General features: G+C 45.1%; 1 protein-coding gene across 1 annotated transcript; it reads left to right on the forward strand.

Moving 5' to 3' along the window:
* The first annotated feature begins 6882 nt into the window (after nt 1-6882).
* LOC138792205 (zinc finger protein 665-like) lies at nt 6883-26226 on the forward strand. The gene is made up of 4 exons (XM_069969347.1): nt 6883-6937; nt 10909-11031; nt 13452-13628; nt 22805-26226. Exons 1-4 carry the CDS (start codon nt 6904-6906, stop codon nt 24427-24429), a joined length of 1959 nt encoding a protein of 652 aa, XP_069825448.1. The 5' UTR covers nt 6883-6903; the 3' UTR covers nt 24430-26226.
* Nucleotides 26227-27238: the final 1012 nt, after the last annotated feature.

The raw sequence follows: 27238 nt of genomic DNA on the forward strand, positions 1-27238 counted from the left end.
GGGGGTTGCATGGAAATTGATGGCTCCTTACTAAGAGTTAGAGGTCTTCTCTTTAACGTGCTTTTCCAGTCCAGGGCTTCCTCTACTAACAGAACTAATCTGAGAGTCAAAAGAGCGTTTGACGCCTGGTGTAGCAGGACTCAGGTTTCATCCACGTCACCATCTATTGAAGAGATTCTACAGTTCCTGCAGAATGGTTTTGACAAAGGTTTAAGTCCTACCACTATGAAAGTTGATGTGTCTGCCCTGTCCGCTCTTCGAGGTAGAAGGCTATCTCAGGAGATCCTCATCCCGAGGTTCATAAAGGCTACGCAGCGCATCAGACGTACTGTCACGAATCCAGCTCCCAAATGGGACTTGGGACAGGTCTTGGATGAGCTCTGTAAGCCTCCGTTCTCAAGGTGTGCTTCGTGGTGCGAAATCCAGGCCCTAGGGTCAGTGGAGCCCTACTTACTTTTTTTTACAGGATCGAGTGGTTCTGACAACCCTGCTTCCTTTAACCCCTAAGGTTCCTTACTTAAAAAATATTATTGCCCCTCCCCCGGTAGGCGCTGGCACGTATACTAACCGCAGCTGATTGGTGTTCCACGGCGCCGTTCACATCCGCCTCTGCTGTGACTCCTCTTCTCTGTCCTGTCATTATACACCGGATCTAACACGCTTCCATGCATTCTCTATGGAAGCGTGTGACTTCCGCTGTTCAATTACAAGGCAGAGAAGAGGAGTCACTGCAGAAGCTGAAGAGTGAGCGCGCGCCGGATTTGAACGGCGCCATGGAACACCAATCAGCTGCGGTGAGTATACGTGCCAGCGCCTACCGGGGGGAGGGGCAATAATAATTTTTTGTGAACTGATTATTTAACTATCCAAAGACTGAGGGGCAGTCGTTTCTTCTCGTGTAGGTTGTAGCTGACTCCTCCCACCCATGTGACTGATCACATGATTGTGACATCATCAAAGGTCCTTTACTACCTTCAGCAGTACAGTATGACTCCTCCCACATGACTGATCACATGATTGTGACATCATCAAAGGTCCTTTACACACCCGGATTTTCCTTCTACGGAGAGGTTAGTGATGGGACCTGAGATTTTTATTCATTGTTATATAGTGTATATCTATAGTGTGTGTATTATATATATTGTATATCTATAGTGTGTGTATTATATATAGTGTATATCTATAGTGTGTGTATTATATATGGTGTATATCTATAGTGTGTGTATTATATATAGTGTATATCTATAGTGTGTGTATTATATATAGTGTATATCTATAGTGTGTATTATATATAGTGTATATCTATAGTGTGTGTATTATATATATAGTGTATATCTATAGTGTGTGTATATATAGTGTATATCTATAGTGTGTGTATTATATATAGTGTATATCTATAGTGTGTATTATATATAGTGTATATCTATAGTGTGTATTATATATAGTGTATATCTATAGTGTGTGTATTATATATATAGTGTATATCTATAGTGTGTATTATATATAGTGTATATCTATAGTGTGTGTATCTATAGTGTATATCTATAGTGTGTGTATATATAGTGTATATCTATAGTGTGTGTATTATATATAGTGTATATCTATAGTGTGTATTATATATAGTGTATATCTATAGTGTGTATTATATATAGTGTATATCTATAGTGTGTATTATATATAGTGTATATCTATAGTGTGTATTATATATAGTGTATATCTATAGTGTGTGTATTATATATAGTGTATATCTATAGTGTGTGTATTATATATAGTGTATATCTATAGTGTGTATTATATATATAGTGTATATCTATAGTGTGTGTATTATATATAGTGTATATCTATAGTGTGTGTATTATATATAGTGTATATCTATAGTGTGTGTATTATATATAGTGTATATCTATAGTGTGTGTATTATATATAGTGTATATCTATAGTGTGTGTATTATATATAGTGTATATCTATAGTGTGTGTATTATATATAGTGTATATGTATAGTGTGTGTATTATATATAGTGTATATCTATAGTGTGTATTATATATAGCGTATATCTATAGTGTGTATTATATATAGTGTATATCTATAGTGTGTATTATATATAGTGTATATCTATAGTGTGTGTATATATAGTGTATATCTATAGTGTGTGTATTATATATAGTGTATATCTATAGTGTGTATTATATATAGTGTATATCTAGAGTGTGTGTATTATATATAGTGTATATCTATAGTGTGTATTATATATAGTGTATATCTATAGTGTGTAATATATATAGTGTATATCTATAGTGTGTGTATTATATATAGTGTATATCTATAGTGTGTGTATTATATATAGTGTATATCTATAGTGTGTATTATATATAGTGTATATCTATAGTGTGTGTATTATATATATAGTGTATATCTATAGTGTGTGTATTATATATAGTGTATATCTATAGTGTGTGTATTATATATAGTGTATATCTATAGTGTGTGTATTATATATAGTGTATATCTATAGTGTGTATTATATATAGTGTATATCTAGAGTGTGTGTATTATATATAGTGTATATCTATAGTGTGTATTATATATAGTGTATATCTATAGTGTGTAATATATATAGTGTATATCTATAGTGTGTGTATTATATATAGTGTATATCTATAGTGTGTGTATTATATATAGTGTATATCTATAGTGTGTGTATTATATATATAGTGTATATCTATAGTGTGTGTATTATATATAGTGTATATCTATAGTGTGTGTATTATATATAGTGTATATCTATAGTGTGTGTATTATATATAGTGTATATCTATAGTGTGTGTATTATATATAGTGTATATCTATAGTGTGTATTATATATAGTGTATATCTATAGTGTGTATTATATATATAGTGTATATAGTGTGTGTATTATATATAGTATATATCTATAGTGTGTGTATTATATATAGTGTATATCTATAGTGTGTATTATATATATATATAGTGTATATCTATAGTGTGTGTATTATATATAGTGTATATCTATAGTGTGTGTATTATATATAGTGTATATCTATAGTGTGTATTGTATATATAGTGTATATCTATAGTGTGTAGTATATATAGTGTATATCTATAGTGTGTGTATTATATATAGTATATCTATAGTGTGTATTATATATATAGTGTATATCTATAGTGTGTATTATATATAGTGTATATCTATAGTGTGTGTATTATATATATAGTGTATATCTATAGTGTGTGTATTATATATATAGTGTATATCTATAGTGTGTGTACACTCACCGACCACTTTATTAGGTACACCTGTCCAACTGCACGTTACCACCTAATTTCTAATCAGCCAATCACATGGCGGCAACTCGGTGCATTTAGGCATGTAGACATGGTCAAGACAATCTCCTGCAGTTCAAACCGAGCATCAGTATGGGGAAGAAAGGGGATTTGAGGGCCTTTGAACGTGGCATGGTTGTTGGTGCCAGAAGGGCTGGTCTGAGTATTTCAGAAACTGCTGATCTACTGGGATTTTCACGCAAAACCATCTCTAGGGTTTACAGAGAATGGTCCGAAAAAGAAAAAACATCCAGTGAGCGGCAGTTCTGTGGGCGGAAATGCCTTGTTGATGCCAGAGGTCAGAGGAGAATGGGCAGACTGGTTCGAGCTGATAGAAAGGCAACAGTGACTCAAATAGCCAACCGTTACACCCAAGGTAGGCAGAAGAGCATCTCTGAACGCACAGTACGGCCAACTTTGAGGCAGATGGGCTACAGCAGCAGAAGACCACACCGGGGGCCACTCCGCTCAGCTAAGAACAGGAAACTGAGGCTACAATTTGCACAAGCTCATCGAAATTGGACAGTAGAAGATTGGAAAAACGTTGCCTGGTCTGATGAGTCTCGATTTCTGCTGCGACATTCAGATGGTAGGGTCAGAATTTGGAGTCAACAACATGAAAGCATGGATCCATCCTGCCTTGTATCAACGGTTCAGGCTGGTGGTGGTGGTGTCATGGTGTGGGGAATATTTTCTTGGCACTCTTTGGGCCCCTTGGTACCAATTGAGCATGGTTGCAACGCCACAGCCTACCTGAGTATTGTTGCTGACCATGTCCATCCCTTTATGACCACAATGGACCCAACATCTGATGGCTACTTTCAGCAGGATAATGCGCCATGTCATAAAGCTAGAATCATCTCAGACTGGTTTCTTGAACATGACAATGAGGTCACTGTACTCCAATGGCCTCCACAGTCACCAGATCTCAATCCAATAGAGCATCTTTGGGATGTGGTGGAACGGGAGATTGGCATCATGGATGTGCAGCCGACAAATCTGCGGCAACTGTGTGATGTCATCATGTCACTATGGACCAAAATCTCTGAGGAAGCTTCCAGCACCTTGTTGTATCTATGCCACCAAGAATTGAGGCAGTTCTGAAGGCAAAAGGGGGTCCAACCCGTTACTAGCATGGTGTACCTAATAAAGTGGCCGGTGAGTGTATATAGTGTATATCTATAGTGTGTGTATTATATATAGTGTATATCTATAGTGTGTATTATATATAGTGTAAATCTAAACCAGAGGGCCAACTAAGAGAACCAAGCCACATAATATTCTGTATTTACAGTGTTGTTCAGATAATTGTTTAGTGTGAATGCAGGCAACAATTGTAAAATGTTTTGTGTGTCGTTGATCACATCTTTTGAGCTGAACCTAAAGTCTTACTAATCGTTCAGTGTAATTTCGCACAGTTCCTTCATTTGTTGGGATCAGATGGAGTAAACGATTGTAGTAACGACTATCGTCCTGTGTAATATGGTGAATGGGTTCAGGTAGATCTCGATTGATATTATTTATTATTATTGTTAAAAATTGCTTTGTCTAATAGGATCCTAAGAGAAGGGGTGAGAGAGGGTAGCCCACGTGCCCCCCAGCATGGCACAACGCACGCTCACCACCCCGGCTAGGCTGAGACCCCCATATCACTGGCACCACTGAAGAAGGCGCTGCAAGCCCGGGAGTACTGCCACCACATCCACATTACATATAAGCCGGCCCTGTTCTTGGGATTATATCGGCCCGGAAACCAGCCATGATGCATTAGTGTCAGACTGAGAAGATCGACCAGCAGAGAGACCTCCCCAACCTCTATATTCCCAGGATTGTCCTCCCAGTAGGTAGATGAAGCTGAGATGTCTTTAAATCCTCTATAGGTGGATGGTGATTGAGCTGTATACTTTATATCTAATCACACATAGTAACACATAGTGATATATCAGTCACCGTACCCTCCTGTAACCAGACGTTTTCTCTGACAGGCGATGGTCCTTCTCATCAATGACCCCCCAAGGCTGGAGAAGGCGGGAGACATGATGGCGGCCAGGATATTAGAGCTCACCCTAGAGATAATCCACCTGATCACCGGAGAGGTGAGCCATGCGTCACATCCCCTCCCCCTCTTATCACTATAGATAATACAGGGAGATGACTGGAGAGGGGAAGGATTGTTAGACTCTCTGTAGTGATCAGTGTCTCACCATACACAGGATTACACAGTAGTGAAGAAGTGGTGTGGTGAGTGTGTGGCGCCCCCTGTGTCAGGAGGCTGGAGCAGCAGCCCCATCACAGATCCTCCACCTCCATCACTGATCCATGAGCAGAAGATCCTAGAACTGACCACCAGGATGACTGAGCTCCTGACTGGAGAGGTGAGCAATGCTGCTGGGAATGCTGGGACATATAACACCAAGGTGGGAGGTGTCTGGAGCATGACGCCATCATTGTGTGTGTCAGGTTCCTATAAGGTGTCAGGACGTCACCGTCTATTTCTCCATGGAGGAGTGGGAGTATGTAGAAGGACACAAGGATGTGTACAAGGAGGCCATGATGGAGGATCAGCCGCCCCTTCTCATCAATGACCCCCCAAGGCTGGAGAAGGCGGGAGACATGATGGCGGCCAGGATATTAGAGCTCACCCTAGAGATAATCCACCTGATCACCGGAGAGGTGAGCCATGCGTCACATCCCCTCCCTCTTATCCCTATAGATAATACATCAATATGCAAAAATTTCCGCAGAGCCTCGGTTACGAATCTCAAAACAAGGGACCAGCCAGATTTCCCTCAATCCCTCCCCCGAAACAGCTGTCTGTGGATGGTAACTTGGAGCTGATATTTCCCTGGTCGTATAATCAGACTCGTAATTGAGTCGGATATTGACAGAAAGGGCCACTGAATATGGTGGTTTTGTTGGTGGTCTCCTTACAGAAGCCATCACCTTGCTAGGTCCTTCCCTTGAGGGATATCTGGCTACTCCCATGTTTTGAGACCTGTAACTGAGGCTCTGCAGACTTTTTTTGCTTATTGATGTTTCCCAGAAGGCAATGCACCTAGGATTTTACTGAATTGAGCATTTTAACCATCAGCCGATAGTCTTTTCTTTGGCTGCTCTCCCTGAGATTAGGAATCTGTTGCCATATAGATAATACATAAGGATGACTGGAGAGGGGAAGGATTGTTAGACTCTCTGTAGTGATCAGTGTCTCACCATACACAGGATTACACAGTAGTGAAGAAGTGGTGTGGTGAGTGTGTGGCGCCCCCTGTGTCAGGAGGCTGGAGCAGCAGCCCCATCCCAGATCCTCCACCTCCATCACTCATCCATGAGCAGAAGATCCTAGAACTGACCACCAGGATGACTGAGCTCCTGACTGGAGAGGTGAGCAATGCTGCTGGGAATGCTGGGACATATAACACCAAGGTGGGAGGTGTCTGGAGGATGACGCCATCATTGTGTGTGTCAGGTTCCTATAAGGTGTCAGGACGTCACCGTCTATTTCTCCATGGAGGAGTGGGAGTATGTAGAAGGACACAAGGATCTGTACAAGAAGGCCATGATGGAGGATCAGCCGCCCCTCACATCACCGGGTAAGAGGACACTTACTGCCCATTACTGCTGACACAGGCTGCCACTGGCGGCCATGTTCTGGCTTTAATATTGTCATATTGGGAAGCTGTCATAATTCGTGTTGAGTGGACACGTGTATATTCGGGTTTCAAAGCTCATTTTAAACTTGGGGGGGGGGGGGGGGAGGGCAGCAGTGAGGATACGGAGCATGCGATGGGGTGATGATGAGGTTCCAGACCCAATACAGACTGAAGCCCATGAGAGTCTGGATGAAGAGGTGGTGGACGCGCAGCCCAGCCACCCAGTGGCCCTTAACCAGTTGGTCGCTTGGTACAGGGCACACCAAAGCCAGCCTAGAGGAGCTCACTGATGTGGCGTCTTTTCTGGTATAGGGCTGACAACAAGACATAGGTTCACAGGTTTTGCCACCAGGAAGGGGCGGAGGTCTGAATAATAAATAAAAATGGTTAAGAACAGGTAACTGCTGGGGTAGGGAGAGCTAAAACAAAACACAAACAGAGGGCGCTTCCTGGTGCAATATAGTCAATTTCAGAAAAAAAGCGAGCAATAGAAACCCCCAAGAGGGATAGACTGTACACTCACCTACTAGGGTTGTGCTGGATAGGCACAACGCTAGTAAACGCATAAGCTGCACCACCGCAGCACACAGGAGGGACCACAACGGAACGTTGAGTGGAAATAGCCAGGAAAAGTTATCTGCCAGGACCCAGCAGATAGTGGATTGTCCTCTCACATACGGGCGCGGGTGGTTAGGAGCGGCAGACTCCGACTATGATTGTTGGGGACGCAGTGAACAAGATTGCAGGGATGAATGCCGCTCGAAGTAAACCATGAAAGAATATTTATTTGTAGCAACGCGTTTCTGCCCTCTAATCCGAGAGGGCCTTTCTCAAGCTCTAACCAACATCTTACAAGTGTAGCCTTATATAGCAGCAAACAGGAAAAAAGTACTTCCGGCCGATCTACACACATCAAAAATACATAACAAGATTGCAAACAGATCATAAAGAAGTCATAAAACTATATTACATACCAAACTTCATTACCATGTGGAGTCGCGCACCCGCTTCGTACGCCAAGCACCGGTCTCTGGGTGCGTACGGAAAACCGGAAGTGACGTCTCGGCACTGGAATACGCAAACTCCGTAAGTATACGCTAAAGGGATAAGTAAACAGCGTAGTGAATATCATGTGGTCCAAAGACGGATCATGTGAATATAAGGATAAAACAATGTTACATTCATCCTAAACACAAATAAATAAATAAATAGATGCAATATAATACAATAAATAGCAATAGCAGCAACAAAGATAAATGGCTGAGCAAGTGCAACGACAATAGGTTATATCGCTACACGTGCTCAATCATTTTATTTAAACCCTCTGGAGATAAACATCGCAATTTGTATATCCAGTAGGACTCCCTTCTGTTTAGCCGGATTATTTTATTATCATCATTAGTTTTTATTTGTTCTATAGGTATAATGGAAATTTTACTAAAATCTTGCGCATGCGATAATGTAAGATGGCGAGAGACACTATGTTTTAAAAACCCTTTGGCTGTGTTGTGGCGATGGGAATTTAATCTCTTATGAAGAGGTTGTGTGGTCCGACCTATATATTGGACTCCACACTGGCAATTCAATAAATAAATAACAAACTGGGACGAACAGGTGAGTTGCTGGTTAATTTTACATTTTTTCTCCCGTGACATTTGACTTGAACTCACTGACACCATGCTGTATATTATCGCAACATTTACACATGCTCCTCCCACATTTCCAGACCCCCAATTTGCCTCTGGAAATGTTACCCATATTTTTATTATTTTCATTGCTACCTTCTCCTTTTCTTATAGGGTTCTTCACTCTGCTAGGGGCAACTAGATTTCTCAGGGTTTTCCCCCTTCGAAAGGTAAGTTTAGGATTTTTAGGAATCAATTTTTTTTAAAACTGGATCGTTTAGTAATAAATGCCAGTGTTTCTCCAAGGTTTTTCTTATCAATTGATTGCTGTTATTAAAAAACGTAATAAAATTGGATCTCATATCAATTTTCTTGAGCTCTTCATTCCTTTTTTTCTTAGACACCAGCAAATCCTCCTGTTTCGTTTTTCCTAATTTTTGGAAGGCTCCTTTAATTAGTTTTTTTGGGAAGCCTTTTTCTAGAAAACGTTCATTTAAAATTTCTGCTTGAGCATTAAAATCCTCTTTAAAAGTGCAATTTTTTCGTATTCTATGAAATTGACTAAACGGTATGTTTTATGTAACCACTTCTTAAAGTGTGTGCTTTTAAAATTCAGGAAGTTATTCGAGTCCACGGTTTTAAAGTGTGTTTTGGTGCATAAGGTGCCCTCTTTATGAAAAACCACCAGATCTAAAAACACTGTGCTTATTGAGTCAATATTGGGGGTAAACTGTAGACCCCAATTATTACCGTTTAAAAATTCTACAAACAATGATGCTGATTCTCTGGTACCTTTCCAAATTAAGAACAAATCGTCTCTGTACCGCCTGAATCTCATACATTTAGTTAAAAATTCTTTCTGTGCATCATTAATTTTTAACTAAATGTATGAGATTCATTTTAACCCATAATGTTTTTTTATTTCAAGATCTTGTGTATCATCAGACCAGGGGGACAGCGATGGGGACTCGGGCTGCACCCAGTTATGCAAATTTATTTATGGGGCGGTTCGAGTCCCAATACATCGACGGATCCCCCTGGTCAAAAGATCATATAATTTTTTATAGGCGGTACATAGACGATTTGTTCTTGATTTGGAAAGGCACCAGAGAATCAGCATCATTGTTTGTAGAATTTTTAAACGGTAATAATTGGGGTCTACAGTTTACCCCCAATATTGACTCAATAAGCACAAGTGTTTTAAGTGTTTTTAGATCTGGTGGTTTTTCATAAAGAGGGCACCTTATGCACCAAAACACACTTTAAAACCGTGGACTCGAATAGCTTCCTGAATTTTAAAAGCACACACTTTAAGAAGTGGTTACATAACATACCGTTTAGTCAATTTCATAGAATACGAAAAAATTGCACTTTTAAAGAGGATTTTAATTCTTAAGCAGAAATTTTAAATGAACGTTTTCTAGAAAAAGGCTTCCCAAAAAAACTAATTAAAGGAGCCTTCCAAAAAATAGGAAAAACGAAACAGGAGGATTTGCTGGTGTCTAAGAAAAAAAGGAATGAAGAGCTCAAGAAAATTGATATGAGATCCAATTTTATTACGTCTTTTAATAACAGCAATCAATTGATAAGAAAAACCTTGGAGAAACACTGGCATTTATTACTAAACGATCCAGTTTTAAAAAAATTGATTCCTAAAAATCCTAAACTTACCTTTCGAAGGGGGAAAACCCTGAGAAATCTAGTTGCCCCTAGCAGAGTGAAGAACCCTATAAGAAAAGGAGAAGGTAGCAATGAAAATAATAAAAATATGGGTAACATTTCCAGAGGCAAATTGGGGGTCTGGAAATGTGGGAGGAGCATGTCTAAATGTTGCGATAATATACAGCATGGTGTCAGTGAGTTCAAGTCGAATGTCACGGGAGAAAAATGTAAAATTAACCAGCAACTCACCTGGTCGTCCCAGTTTGTTATTTATTGAATTGCCAGTGTGGAGTCCAATATATAGGTCGGACCACACAACCTCTTCATAAGAGATTAAATTCCCGGCTAAACAGAAGGGAGTCCTACTGGATATACAAATTGCGATGTTTATCTCCAGAGGGTTTAAATGAAATGATTGAGCACGTGTAGCGATATAACCTATTGTCGTTGCACTTGCTCAGCCATTTCTCTTTGTTGCTGCTATTGCTATTTATTGTATTATATTGCATCTATTTATTTATTTATTTGTTTTTAGGATGAATGTAACATTGTTTTATCCTTATATTCACATGATCCGTCTTTGGACCACATGATATTCACTACGCTGTTTACTTATCCCTTTAGCGTATACTTACGGAGTTTGCGTATTCCAGTGCCGAGACGTCACTTCCGGTTTTCCGTACACACTCAGAGACCGGTGCTTGGCGTACGAAGCGGGTGCGCGACTCCAAATGGTAATGAAGTTTGGTATGTAATATAGTTTTATGACTTCTTTATGATCTGTTTGCAATCTTGTTATGTATTTTTGATGTGTGTAGATCGGCCGGAAGTACTTTTTTCCTGTTTGCTGCTATATAAGGCTACACTTGTAAGATGTTGGTTAGAGCTTGAGAAAGGCCCTCTCGGATTAGAGGGCAGAAACGCGTTGCTACAAATAAATATTCTTTCATGGTTTACTTCGAGCGGCATTCATCCCTGCAATCTTGTTCGCTGCGTCCCTAATAATCACGGTCAAGTCGGAGTCTGCCGCTCCTAACCAACTAACTACTGGGGTAGGGAGAGGTAACTACTGGGGTAGGGAGAGGTAACTACTGGGGTAGGGAGAGGTAACTACTGGGTTAGGGATAGGTAACTACTGGGGTAGGGAGAGAGGTAACTACTGGGGTAGGGAGAGGTAACTACTGGGGTAGGGAGAGGTAACTACTGGGGTAGGGAGAGGTAACCACTGGGGTAAGGAGAGGTAACCACTGGGGTAGGGAGAGGTAACTACTGGGGTAGGGAGAGAGGTAACTTCTGGGGTAGGGAGAGAGGTAACCACTGGGTAGGGAGAAGTAACTACTGGGGTAGGGAGAGAGGTAACTACTGGGGTAGGGAGAAAGGTAACTACTGGGGTAGGGAGAGAGGTAACTACTGGGGTAGGGAGAGGTAACTACTGGGGTAGGGAGAGAGGTAACTACTGGGGTAGGGAGAAAGGTAACCACTGGGGTAAGGAGAGAGGTAATTAATGGGGTAGGGAGAGAGGTAACCAGTGGGGTATGGAGAAGTAACTACTGGGGTAGGGAGAGGTAACTACTGGGGTAGGGAGAGAGGTAACTACTGGGGTAGGGAGAGGTAACTACTGGGGTAGGGATAGGTAACTACTGGGGTAGGGAGAGGTAACTACTGGGGTAGAGAGAGGTAACCACTGGGGTAGGGAGAGGTAACTACTGGTGTAAGGAGAGGTAACTACTGGGGTAGGGAGAGGTAACTACTGGGGTACGGAGAGGTAACTACTGGGTTAGGGATAGGTAACTACTGGGGTAGGGAGAGAGGTAACTACTGGGGTAGGGAGAGGTAACTACTGGGGTAGGGAGAGGTAACTACTGGGGTAGGGAGAGGTAACCACTGGGGTAAGGAGAGGTAACTACTGGGGTAGGAAGAGAGGTAACTACTGGGGTAGGGAGAGGTAACTACTGGGGTAGGGAGAGGTAACCACTGGGGTAAGGAGAGGTAACTACTGGGGTAAGGAGAGGTAACTACTGGGGTAGGGAGAGGTAACTACTGGGGTAGGGATAGGTAACTACTGGGGTAAGGAGAGGTAACTACTGGGGTAGGGAGAGGTAACTACTGGGGTAGGGAGAGGTAACTACTGGGGTAGAAATGGGTAACCGCCGGAGTAGAAAGAGGTAACTACTGGGGTAGGGAGAAAGGTAACTACTGGGGTAGGGAGAGGTAACTACTGGGGTAGAAATGGGTAACCGCCGGAGTAGGGAGAGGTAACAGTTGAGTTAGGGAAACTGTGTCTGCAAGAACTTCACGATACCTTTCATCTCTGTGACGTCCATACTCACAAGGAACAAAAGCAATCAAGCTAGTGGTGGGCCCGGCTGATTCTAGAGGCGCAACCAACAAGTCCAGAAAGACGACCTACATAGAAAGCGACTGTGTCACTTGACATCTTTAATGGTTCACTATTCAAAAGCATCAAGACCAGATTAAACACAAAGACCATTACTAGCCTGAATGAACCACGTGCACCCCCCAATCTTTAGGCCAGCCTAGAAACCCCAGCAATGGCTGACATGTAGGCCCCGAGCAGCTATAGCAGTCACATATGCCGATAACCGAAATCATACAAGGGTAGAAGGTGCCCGAGCTGGAAACAATGGAATACAATAGGGCCAATGTCACTTAGGGGGCACAGCTGGGGTTGCTATGGCAACAGTGATGCATAATTGTTTGCTGTTTGGCGACTTTCAACAAACTTTATTGTAGAACAACAAACAAATACACAAACAGACGTGTTACTGGTCATGTATGCGTTCCTATTGACTGTTTTCTCATCTCTAGTCATGATATGTTCTCCTGAGGGAAGGCTTAGAGAGCCCGGGGCGCTCCGTCCTTACATAGTCTGCATGGTGCTATACACTGGACACAATGGGGGAGATTTATCAAACTGGCTCAGTCGCCCCTAGCAACCAATCAGATTCCACCTTTCATTTTCCAAAGAGTCTGTGAGATATGTAAGGTGGAATCTGATTGGTTGCCGGGGGCGACTGAGCCAGTCTCACTTTACACCATGTCTGATAAATCTCTCTCTACGTACTGAGCAGGAGTATAGAGGAGTATACGGTATATAGAGGAGTATACGGGAGGTCTTGTACTCAGTCCCTGTGTCTTCCCTACAGATGGATCCAGGAGGAGAAATCCAGCAGAGAGATGTCCCCGTCCTCTGTATTCCCAGGACTGTCCGGAGGGAAATCACAGGATTAAAGAGGAGGAAGAAGAAGAAGAGAGGATGAGGAGCGATCCCCGGTGTATGAGTGAGGTGAAGGAGGAGGAGACGCCGGGAGCTGCTACCCCAGGTATGGTATAATGGAGGTACACAGGGAGGTGACAGGGATATAAGGGGGGGCTCCACCTTACAGCTACATTACAGTAACCCTTCAGCCCCCCCCCCCCGTGTATATATGTATAGTGCAGTATAGTGAGGGAGGTGACAGGGATATAAGGGGGGGGCTCCACCTTACAGCTACATTACAGTAACCCTTCAGGCCCCGGTGACCCCCCGTGTATATATGTATAGTGCAGTATAGTGAGGGGGGTGACAGGGATATAAGGGGGGGCTCCACCTTACAGCTACATTACAGTGACCCTTCAGCCCCCCCCCCTGTGTGTATATATGTATAGTGCAGTATAGTGAGGGGGGTGACAGGGATATAAGGGGGGGCTCCACCTTACAGCTACATTACAGTAACCCTTCAGGCCCCCCCCCCCCCTGTGTATATATGTATAGTGCAGTATAGTGAGGGAGGTGACAGGGATATAAGGGGGGGCTCCACCTTACAGCTACATTACAGTAACCCTTCAGGCCCCGGTGACCCCCTGTGTATATATGTATAGTGCAGTATAGTGAGGGGGGTGACAGGGATATAAGGGGGGGCTCCACCTTACCGCTACATTACAGTAACCCTTCAGCCCCCCCCCCCGTGTATATATGTATAGTGCAGTATAGTGAGGGGGGGAGGTACACAGGGATATAAGGGGGGGCTCCACCTTACAGCTACATTACAGTAACCCTTCAGCCCCCCCCCCCCCCGTGTATATATGTATAGTGCAGTATAGTGAGGGAGGTGACCGGGATATAAGGGGGGGCTCCACCTTACAGCTACATTACAGTAACCTTCAGGCCCCCCCTGTGTATATATGTATAGTGCAGTATAGTGAGGGAGGTGACAGGGATATAAGGGGGGGCTCCACCTTACAGCTACATTACAGTAACCCTTCAGGCCCCCCCCCCCTGTATATATATGTATAGTGCAGTATAGTGAGGGAGGTGACAGGGATATAAGGGGGGCTCCACCTTACAGCTACATTACAGTAACCCTTCAGGCCCCCCCCCCCCCCCCCTGTGTATATATGTATAGTGCAAGTATAGTGAGGGAGGTGACAGGGATATAAGGGGGGCTCCACCTTACAGCTACATTACAGTAATCCTTCAGGCCCCCCCCCTGTGTATATATGTATAGTGCAGTATAGTGAGGGAGGTGACAGGGATATAAGGGGGGGCTCCACCTTACAGCTACATTACAGTAACCCTTCAGGCCCCCCCCCCCCCCTGTGTATATATGTATAGTGCAGTATAGTGAGGGAGGTGACAGGGATATAAGGGGGGGCTCCACCTTACAGCTACATTACAGTAACCCTTCAGGCCCCGGTGACCCCCTGTGTATATATGTATAGTGCAGTATAGTGAGGGAGGTGACAGGGATATAAGGGGGGCTCCACCTTACAGCTACATTACAGTAACCCTTCAGCCCCCCCCCCTGTGTATATATGTATAGTGCAGTATAGTGAGGGGGGAGGTAACAGGGATATAAGGGGGGGCTCCACCTTACAGCTACATTACAGTAACCCTTCAGCCCCCCCCCCCCCCGTGTATATATGTATAGTGCAGTATAGTGAGGGAGGTGACCGGGATATAAGGGGGGGCTCCACCTTACAGCTACATTACAGTAACCCTTCAGGCCCCCCCTGTGTATATATGTATAGTGCAGTATAGTGAGGGAGGTGACAGGGATATAAGGGGGGGCTCCACCTTACAGCTACATTACAGTAACCCTTCAGGCCCCCCCCCCCTGTATATATATGTATAGTGCAGTATAGTGAGGGAGGTGACAGGGATATAAGGGGGGCTCCACCTTACAGCTACATTACAGTAACCCTTCAGGCCCCCCCCCCCCCCCCTGTGTATATATGTATAGTGCAGTATAGTGAGGGAGGTGACAGGGATATAAGGGGGGGCTCCACCTTACAGCTACATTACAGTAATCCTTCAGGCCCCCCCCCTGTGTATATATGTATAGTGCAGTATAGTGAGGGAGGTGACAGGGATATAAGGGGGGGCTCCACCTTACAGCTACATTACAGTAACCCTTCAGCCCCCCCCCCCTGTGTATATATGTATAGTGCAGTATAGTGAGGGAGGTGACAGGGATATAAGGGGGGGCTCCACCTTACAGCTACATTACAGTAACCCTTCAGGCCCCGGTGACCCCCTGTGTATATATGTATAGTGCAGTATAGTGAGGGAGGTGACAGGGATATAAGGGGGGGCTCCACCTTACAGCTACATTACAGTAACCCTTCAGGCCCCCCCCCCCTGTGTATATATGTATAGTGCAGTATAGTGAGGGGGGTGACAGGGATATAAGGGGGGGCTCCACCTTACAGCTACATTACAGTAACCCTTCAGCCCCCCCCCCCCTGTGTATATATGTATAGTGCAGTATAGTGAGGGAGGTGACAGGGATATAAGGGGGGGCTCCACCTTACAGCTACATTACAGTAACCCCTCAGGCCTCCCCCCCCTGTGTATATATGTATAGTGCAGTATAGTGAGGGAGGTGACAGGGATATAAGGGGGGGCTCCACCTTACAGCTACATTACAGTAACCCTTCAGCCCCCCCCCCCCCGTGTATATATGTATAGTGCAGTATAGTGAGGGGGGTGACAGGGATATAAGGGGGGGCTCCACCTTACAGCTACATTACAGTAACCCTTCAGCCCCCCCCCCCCCCGTGTATATATGTATAGTGCAGTATAGTGAGGGAGGTGACAGGGATATAAGGGGGGGCTCCACCTTACAGCTACATTACAGTAACCCTTCAGGCCTCGGTGACCCCCCGTGTATATATGTATAGTGCAGTATAGTGAGGGGGGGTGACAGGGATATAAGGGGGGGCTCCACCTTACAGCTACATTACAGTGACCCTTCAGCCCCCCCCCCTGTGTGTATATATGTATAGTGCAGTATAGTGAGGGAGGTGACAGGGATATAAGGGGGGGCTCCACCTTACAGCTACATTACAGTAACCCTTCAGGCCCGGTGACCCCCTGTGTATATATGGTATAGTGCAGTATAGTGAGGGGGGTGACAGGGGATATAAGGGGGGGCTCCACCTTACAGCTACATTACAGTAACCCTTCAGCCCCCCCCCCTGTGTATATATGTATAGTGCAGTATAGTGAGGGAGGTGACAGGGATATAAGGGGGGGCTCCACCTTACAGCTACATTACAGTAACCTTCAGGCCCCCCCCACCCTGTGTATATATGTATAGTGGCAGTATAGTGTAGGGGGGTGACAGGGGATATAAGGGGGGGCTCCACCTTACAGCTACATTACAGTAACCCTTCAGGCCCCCACCCCCCCTGTGTATATATGTATAGTGCAGTATAGTGAGGGAGGTGACAGGGATATAAGGGGGGGCTCCACCTTACAGCTACATTACAGTAACCCTTCAGGCCCCGGTGACCCCCTGTGTATATATGTATAGTGCAGTATAGTGAGGGGGGTGACAGGGATATAAGGGGGGGCTCCACCTTACAGCTACATTACAGTAACCCTTCAGCCCCCCCCCCCGTGTATATATGTATAGTGCAGTATAGTGAGGGGGGAGGTGACAGGGATATAAGGGGGGGCTCCACCTTACAGCTACATTACAGTAACCCTTCAGCCCCCCCCCCCCCCGTGTATATATGTATAGTGCAGTATAGTGAGGGAGGTGACAGGGATATAAGGGGGGGCTCCACCTTACAGCTACATTACAGTAACCCTTCTGCCCCCCCCCTGTGTATATATGTATAGTGCAGTATAGTGAGGGGGGGTGACAGGGATATAAGGGGGGGCTCCACCTTACAGCTACATTACAGTAACCCTTCAGCCCCCCCCTGTGTATATATGTATAGTGCAGTATAGTGAGGGGGGTGACAGGGATATAAGGGGGGGCTCCACCTTACAGCTACATTACAGTAACCCTTCAGGCCCCAGTGACCCCCTGTGTATATATGTATAGTGCAGTATAGTGAGGGAGGTGACAGGGATATAAGGGGGGCTCCACCTTACAGCTACATTACAGTAACCCTTCAGGCCCCCCCCCCCTGTATATATATGTATAGTGCAGTATAGTGAGGGAGGTGACAGGGATATAAGGGGGGCTCCACCTTACAGCTACATTACAGTAACCCTTCAGGCCCCCCCCCCCCCCCTGTGTATATATGTATAGTGCAGTATAGTGAGGGAGGTGACAGGGATATAAGGGGGGGCTCCACCTTACAGCTACATTACAGTAATCCTTCAGGCCCCCCCCCCTGTGTATATATGTATAGTGCAGTATAGTGAGGGAGGTGACAGGGATATAAGGGGGGGCTCCACCTTACAGCTACATTACAGTAACCCTTCAGCCCCCCCCCCCTGTGTATATATGTATAGTGCAGTATAGTGAGGGAGGTGACAGGGATATAAGGGGGGGCTCCACCTTACAGCTACATTACAGTAACCCTTCAGGCCCCGGTGACCCCCTGTGTATATATGTATAGTGCAGTATAGTGAGGGAGGTGACAGGGATATAAGGGGGGGGCTCCACCTTACAGCTACATTACAGTAACCCTTCAGCCCCCCCCCCCCTGTGTATATATGTATAGTGCAGTATAGTGAGGGGGGTGACAGGGATATAAGGGGGGGCTCCACCTTACAGCTACATTACAGTAACCCTTCAGGCCCCCCCCCCTGTGTATATATGTATAGTGCAGTATAGTGAGGGAGGTGACAGGGATATAAGGGGGGGCTCCACCTTACAGCTACATTACAGTAACCCTTCAGGCCCCCCCCCCCCTGTGTATATATGTATAGTGCAGTATAGTGAGGGGGGGTGACAGGGATATAAGGGGGGGCTCCACCTTACAGCTACATTACAGTAACCCTTCAGCCCCCCCCCCCCGTGTATATATGTATAGTGCAGTATAGTGAGGGAGGTGACAGGGATATAAGGGGGGGCTCCACCTTACAGCTACATTACAGTAACCCTTCAGGCCCCGGTGACCCCCCGTGTATATATGTATAGTGCAGTATAGTGAGGGGGGTGACAGGGATATAAGGGGGGGCTCCACCTTACAGCTACATTACAGTGACCCTTCAGCCCCCCCCCCTGTGTGTATATATGTATAGTGCAGTATAGTGAGGGAGGTGACAGGGATATAAGGGGGGGCTCCACCTTACAGCTACATTACAGTAACCCTTCAGGCCCCGGTGACCCCCTGTGTATATATGTATAGTGCAGTATAGTGAGGGGGGTGACAGGGATATAAGGGGGGGGCTCCACCTTACAGCTACATTACAGTAACCTTCAGCCCCCCCCCCCCCTGTGTATATATGTATAGTGCAGTATAGTGAGGGAGGTGACAGGGATATAAGGGGGGCTCCACCTTACAGCTACATTACAGTAACCCTTCAGGCCCCACCCCCCTGTGTATATATGTATAGTGCAGTATAGTGAGGGGGGTGACAGGGATATAAGGGGGGGCTCCACCTTACAGCTACATTACAGTAACCCTTCAGGCCCCCCCCCCCTGTGTATATATGTATAGTGCAGTATAGTGAGGGGGGTGACAGGGATATAAGGGGGGGCTCCACCTTACAGCTACATTACAGTAACCCTTTCAGGCCCCCCCCCCCCCTGTGTATATATGTATAGTGCAGTATAGTGAGGGAGGTGACAGGGATATAAGGGGGGGCTCCACCTTACAGCTACATTACAGTAACCCTTCAGGCCCCGGGGCCCCCTGTGTATATATGTATAGTGCAGTATAGTGAGGGAGGTGACAGGGATATAAGGGGGGGATCCACCTTACAGCTACATTACAGTAACCCTTCAGCCCCCCCCCCCTGTGTATATATGTATAGTGCAGTATAGTGAGGGAGGTGACAGGGATATAAGGGGGGGCTCCACCTTACAGCTACATTACAGTAACCCTTCAGGCCCCCCCCCCCCTGTGTATATATGTATAGTGCAGTATAGTGAGGGAGGTGACAGGGATATAAGGGGGGGCTCCACCTTACAGCTACATTACAGTAACCCTTCAGCCCCCCCCCCCTGTGTATATATGTATAGTGCAGTATAGTGAGGGAGATGACAGGAATATAAGGGGGGGCTCCACCTTACAGCTACATTACAGTAACCCTTCAGGCCCCCCCCTGTGTATATATGTATAGTGCAGTATAGTGAGGGGGGGTGACAGGGATATAAGGGGGGGCTCCACCTTACAGCTACATTACAGTAACCCTTCAGGCCCCCCCCCCTGTGTATATATGTATAGTGCAGTATAGTGAGGGAGATGACAGGAATATAAGGGGGGGCTCCACCTTACAGCTACATTACAGTAACCCTTCAGGCCCCCCCCCTGTGTATATATGTATAGTGCAGTATAGTGAGGGGGGGTGACAGGGATATAAGGGGGGGCTCCACCTTACAGCTACATTACAGTAACCCTTCAGGCCCCCCCTGTGTATATATGTATAGTGCAGTATAGTGAGGGAGGTGACAGGGATATAAGGGGGGGCTCCACCTTACAGCTACATTACAGTAACCCTTCAGCCCCCCCCCCCCCTGTGTATATATGTATAGTGCAGTATAGTGAGGGAGGTGACAGGGATATAAGGGGGGGGCTCCACCTTACAGCTACATTACAGTAACCCTTCAGGCCCCCCCCCTGTGTATATATATGTATAGTGCAGTATAGTGAGGGAGGTGACAGGGATATAAGGGGGGGCTCCACCTTACAGCTACATTACAGTAACCCTTCAGGCCCCCCCCCCCCCTGTGTATATATGTATAGTGCAGTATAGTGAGGGGGTGACATGGGATATAAGGGGGGGGCTCCACCCTTACAGCTACATTACAGTAATCCTTCAGGCCCCGCCCCCCTGTGTATATATGTATAGTGCAGTATAGTGAGGGAGGTGACAGGGATATAAGGGGGGGCTCCACCTTACAGCTACATTACAGTAACCCTTCAGCCCCCCCCCTGTGTATATATGTATAGTGCAGTATAGTGAGGGAGGTGACAGGGATATAAGGGGGGGCTCCACCTTACAGCTACATTACAGTAACCCTTCAGCCCCCCGGACCCCCCTGTGTATATATGTATAGTGCAGTATAGTGAGGGAGGTGGACAGGGATATAAGGGGGGGCTCCACCTTACAGCTACATTACAGTAACCCTTCAGCCCCCCCCCCCCCTGTGTATATATGTATAGTGCAGTATAGTGAGGGGGGTGACAGGGATATAAGGGGGGGCTCCACCTTACAGCTACATTACAGTAACCCTTCAGGCCCCAGTGACCCCCTGTGTATATATGTATAGTGAGGGAGGTGACAGGGATATAAGGGGGGGCTCCACCTTACAGCTACATTACAGTAACCCCTCAGGCCTCCCCCCCCTGTGTATATATGTATAGTGCAGTATAGTGAGGGAGGTGACAGGGATATAAGGGGGGGCTCCACCTTACAGCTACATTACAGTAACCCTTCAGGCCCCCCTTCCTGTGTATATATGTATAGTGCAGTATAGTGAGGGAGGTGACAGGGATATAAGGGGGGGCTCCACCTTACAGCTATATTACAGTAACCCTTCAGGCCCCCCCCCTGTGTATATATGTATAGTGCAGTATAGTGAGCGGGGGTGACAGGGATATAAGGGGGGGCTCCACCTTACAGCTACATTACAGTAACTCTTCAGCCCCCCCTGTGTATATATGTATAGTGCAGTATAGTGAGGGAGGTGACAGGGATATAAGGGGGGGCTCCACCTTACAGCTACATTACAGTAACCCTTCAGGCCCCCCCCCCCCCCGTGTATATATGTATAGTGCAGTATAGTGAGGGAGGTGACAGGGATATAAGGGGGGGCTCCACCTTACAGCTACATTACAGTAACCCTTCAGCCCCCCCCCCCTGTGTATATATGTATAGTGCAGTATAGTGAGGGGGGAGGTGACAGGGATATAAGGGGGGGCTCCACCTTACAGCTACATTACAGTAACCCTTCAGCCCCCCCCCCCTGTGTATATATGTATAGTGCAGTATAGTGAGGGAGGTGACAGGGATATAAGGGGGGCTCCACCTTACAGCTACATTACAGTAACCCTTCAGGCCCCCCCCTGTGTATATATGTATAGTGCAGTATAGTGAGGGAGGTGACAGGGATATAAGGGGGGGCTCCACCTTACAGCTACATTACAGTAACCCTTCAGCCCCCCCCCTGTGTATATATCTATAGTGCAGTATAGTGAGGGAGGTGACAGGGATATAAGGGGGGGCTCCACCTTACAGCTACATTACAGTAACCCTTCAGGCCCCCCCTCCTGCATATATATGTATAGTGCAGTATAGTGAGGGAGGTGACAGTGATATAAGGGGGGGCTCCACCTTACAGCTACATTACAGTAACCCTTCAGCCCCCCCTCCTGCATATATATGTATAGTGCAGTATAGTGAGGGAGGTGACAGGGATATAAGGGGGGGCTCCACCTTACAGCTACATTACAGTAACCCTTCAGCCCCCCCCCCCCCCTGTGTATATATGTATAGTGCAGTATAGTAAGGGAGGTGACAGGGATATAAGGGGGGGCTCCACCTTACAGCTACATTACAGTAACCCTTCAGGCCCCCCCCCTGTGTATATATGTATAGTGCAGTATAGTGAGGGAGGTGACAGGGATATAAGGGGGGGCTCCACCTTACAGCTACATTACAGTAACCCTTCAGCCCCCCCCCCCTGTGTATATATGTATAGTGCAGTATAGTGAGGGAGGTGACAGGGATATAAGGGGGGGCTCCACCTTACAGCTACATTACAGTAACCCTTCAGGCCCCCCCCCCCGTGTATATATGTATAGTGCAGTATAGTGAGGGAGGTGACAGGGATATAAGGGGGGCTCCACCTTACAGCTACATTACAGTAACCCTTCAGGCCCCCCCCCCCCCCCTGTGTATATATGTATAGTGCAGTATAGTGAGGGAGGTGACAGGGATATAAGGGGGGGCTCCACCTTACAACTACATTACAGTAACACCTAAGGCTACTCCTTCCTGCTGCCCCCCCCCCCTCCCATGACTGTGCATGTTCTCAGTATAATAAGATGTCATTTATCCCATTTGAATAGAAAATTGATCACATATTTTTTTCCCAACCATAAACAGAATTTCCCAGTGATGCGACTGATGGAAACTTCATGTCACCACTAAATTGTAAAGAAGATGAAGATGTCTTTCAGCTCCCCTCAAGAGAAACCCGCCGGGCCATTAATGTATATCCAAGACGTCGCACTATAAGTCTATCGTATAATCTCCATAATCATGCAGAACCTTCTCCTGATCCATCACCGGTTGTTACCACAAGGACCGATCTATCGTATAATCCCCCCGATCTCAGGAAACCTTCCCACCCATCACAGCGTATTAACACAAGTATAGATCTATTGTATAATCCTCCTAATCGTGAGGAACCTTCTCCTGACCCATCACCGGTTGTTTCCACAAGTACTGACCAGACAGACGGGAAAAGGTTCCATTGTGGTGAATGTGGGAAATCTTTTACAAAACACTCAGATTTCTTAATGCACAGGAGTCGTCACAATAAGAAGTATTCATGTTCACTATGTGGGAAATGTTTTACGGATGACTCTGAGCTTGTGTCACATGAGAGGCTGCACTCAGCGGAGAATCCATATAAATGCTCACAGTGTGGAAAACGTTTTGCTCAAAAATCAGATCTTGTTAAACATCAGGAATCTCACTCAGAAAAGAGGCCGTATCTGTGTACTGAATGTGGGAAATATTTTACATCTAAATCAGGTCTTGTCATGCATGAGAGATGTCACAAAAAAGAGAAGCAATATTCATGTTCAGAATGTGGGAAATGTTTTAAAGAAAAATCTGAGTTTATATCTCATGAGGCAGCTCACAAAAAAGAGAAGTCTTATATATGTCCTGACTGTGGGAAATGTTTTATAGAAAAATCAGAGCTTGTTTCTCATAAGGCAACTCACCCAAGAGAGAAGTCTTATTCATGTTCTGAATGTGATAAATGTTTTGTAAGTAATTTGAGGCTTCTTAGACATAAAAGAGTTCACACAGGCGAGAAACCATATTCGTGTTCAGAATGTGGGAAATGTTTTGCAAATAAATCATATCTTCTTATACATGAGAAAATCCACACGGAGGAGAATCCATACTCATGTTCAGAATGTGGAAAATGTTTTGCCAATAAAGCATATCTTGTTATGCATCAGAGAAATCACACAGAAGACAATCCATATTCATGTGCAGAATGTGGGAAATCGTTTACATGTAAAACTCATTTGGTTGTACATGAGAGAATTCACTCAGGAGAAAAGCTACATTCATGTTCAGAATGTGGGAAATGTTTTATGACTAAAATGATTCTTCTTAGACATAAAAAAATCCACACAGGGGAGAAGCCATATTCATGTTCAGAATGTGGGAAGTGTGTTACAAGAAAATCAAGTCTTGTTAAACATCAGAGAATTCATACAGGGGAGAAACCGTATTCATGTTCAGAATGTGGGAAATGCTTTACATATAAACCACGACTGGTTAGACACCAGAGAATTCACACAGGATACAATCCACATTCATGTTCAGAATGTGGGAAAAGTTTTTCAAGTAGTTCAAGTCTTTTAAACCATCAAATAATTCACACAGGAGAGAAGCCCTATTCATGTTCAGAATGTGGGAAATGCTTTACATATAAATCCCATCTTGTTTCTCATCAGAGAGTTCACATAAGAAAGAAGCAGCCATGACATTCTGTATGGGGAAAACGATTTACAGAGAAATCAAATGTTGAATTTGCAAAGTGAAAAAAATTGTATATACTTTACTTCTGTGCTTGAGAGGATAAGCTCCTTCTAGTGAGATCCGGGATATAAAGTCCATGAGGAAAGGAGTGAGGAGGCGGTGACAGGAGAGGAGAGAGATGTATAAGGAGAGGAGGAAATTACTGACAGGAGAGGAGAGAGATGTATAAGGAGAGGAGGAAATTACTGACAGGAGAGGAGAGAGATGTATAAGGAGAGGAGGAAATTACTGACAGGAGAGGAGAGAGGAGTATAAGGAAAGGAGGAAATTACTGACAGGAGAGGAGAGAAGTATAAGGAGAGGAGAGAGATGTATAAGGAAAGGAGGAAATTACTGACAGGAGAGGAGAGAAGTATAAGGAGAGGAGGAAATTACTGACAGGAGAACAGAGAGAGAAGTATAAGGAGAGGAGGAAATTACTGACAGGAGAGGAGAGAGATGTATAAGGAGAGGAGGAAATTACTGACAGGAGAACAGAGAGAGAAGTATAAGGAGAGGAGGAAATTACTGACAGGAGAGGAGAGAGATGTATAAGGAGAGGAGGAAATTACTGACAGGAGAGGAGAGAGAAGTATAAGGAGAGGAGGAAATTACTGACAGGAGAGGAGAGAGATGTATAAGGAGAGGAGGAAATTACTGATAGGAGAGGAGAGAGATGTATAAGGAGAGGAGGAAATTACTGACAGGAGAGGAGGAAATTACTGACAGGAGAACAGAGAGATGTATAAGGAGAGGAGGAAATTACTGACAGGAGAACAGAGAGATGTATAAGGAGAGGAGGAAATTACTGACGAGAACAGAGAGATGTATAAGGAGAGGAGGAAATTACTGACAGGAGAGGAGAAAGGAGTATAAGGAGAGGAGGAAATTACTGACGAGAACAGAGAGATGTATAAGGAGAGGAGGAAATTACTGACAGGAGAGGAGAGAGAAGTATAAGGAGAGGAGGAAATTACTGACGAGAACAGAGAGATGTATAAGGAGAGGAGGAAATTACTGACAGGAGAGGAGAGAGATGTATAAGGAGAGGAGGAAATTACTGACAGGAGAGGAGAGAGAAGTATAAGGAGAGGAGGAAATTTCTGACAGGAGAACAGAGAGAAGTATAGGGAGAGGAGGAAATTACTGACAGGAGAGGAGAGAGGAATATAAGGAGAGGAGGAAATTACTGACAGGAGAGGAGAGAGGAATATAAGGAGAGGAGGAAATTACTGACAGGAGAACAGAGAGAAGTATAAGGAGAGCAGGAAATTACTGACAGGAGAACAGAGAGATGTATAAGGAGAGGAGGAAATTACTGACAGGAGAGGAGAGAGAAGTATAAGGAGAGGAGGAAATTACTAACAGGAGAGGAGAGAGATGTATAAGGAGAGGAGGAAATTACTGACAGGAGAACAGAGGGAAGTATAAGGAGAGGAGGAAATTACTGACAGGAGAGGAGAGAGATGTATAAGGAGAGGAGGAAATTACCAACAGGAGAGAAATCTGTAAGAAGAATCTGAGAGGAAGAGACTGAAGCAAAGTGACAGCGGAGGCAAAAGTCACAGGAGGAAGGAGAGCAATCCGCCTATTATTATGGTACACTATCCTGGACTATATGTGTTAACATAGGCTCCGGGATAATATATATATATATATATATATATATAGTGTGTATATCTGTATGTGTGTATATATATATATATATATATATATATCTATATATATATATGTTTATTTACATCTGTAGTTTTTTTTTACAATTTGACAAATAAAGACAATGTTTTACCTATAAATGTTTTTCTATTTTCCTTAAACCTTTGCTTTCTTCCCTGACTTAGTTCCTACGGCTGAGGGGACGTTTTAGACGTAAACTTTGGTTAGGTGATGGGAAACACAAAAGAAAAGCAATTCTGCGTGTGCATCAGCAAAGTTCCTTAGTTTTGTCCCTTTCCGCCATGACAGCGGTCGCCTAAGATCTCGGCTAGAGATGAGTGGGCCGAGGCTCAGCTCCGTATCGGCATTTGAATCCCGCTGTCTTCCCGTTCTGTGGGGGAGGAGCAGACAGGCTAGGGATACAGCATAGGTCACAGACTGTACCCTTGTTTACCATACGGGGCTCAGGCCGACTCCTCCTCCCCCACAGAACGGGAAAACAGTGGGATACAGACCTGAAACTCGGCCCGATTCCCTCATCTCAAATCTCGACCAGCAGCCATTATCGCAGTGACCGGCTGGTGACAGGCCCTGAGTGGTCCAGACCACGTAAAAATGATAGCACCCGGTATATTTCTCCCCCTGACGTCCCACAGGGCTCGGCACCGCTGTGACACGTCCTTGCTCCCCCCTGAACCGAACCAGGAAGTGAAAGCGGCAGCCAGGCGGAGTGTGAGATATGAGATCACTGCATTAAAGGGGTACTCCACTCAAACATAACTTCTGATATGTTGCTGCCCATGGTGAGACTAACAATTCCTTCCAGTCTTACTATTATCTATTCGGTCTCCTTCCCCCAGTTCTCAGCTGCACTACAATACTTGGGACATCATTAGGGTTAACTAGAAAACTGGGGGCATTATAAGGGTTAACCAAATGGAGAACAACAGCATGCAGCTATAAGGAGGTCCCAGAGAGTGGAGGCAGACATGCAGCTACTGTATAAGGAGGTCCCAGATAGTGGAGGCAGACATGCAGCTATAAGGAGGTCCCAGATAGTGGAGACAGACATGCAGCTATAAGGAGGTCCCAGATAGTGGGGCAGACATGCAGCTATAA

This window comes from Dendropsophus ebraccatus, chromosome 5 (genome assembly GCF_027789765.1).
Source record: "Dendropsophus ebraccatus isolate aDenEbr1 chromosome 5, aDenEbr1.pat, whole genome shotgun sequence".
NCBI classification, from domain to species: Eukaryota; Metazoa; Chordata; class Amphibia; order Anura; family Hylidae; genus Dendropsophus; species Dendropsophus ebraccatus.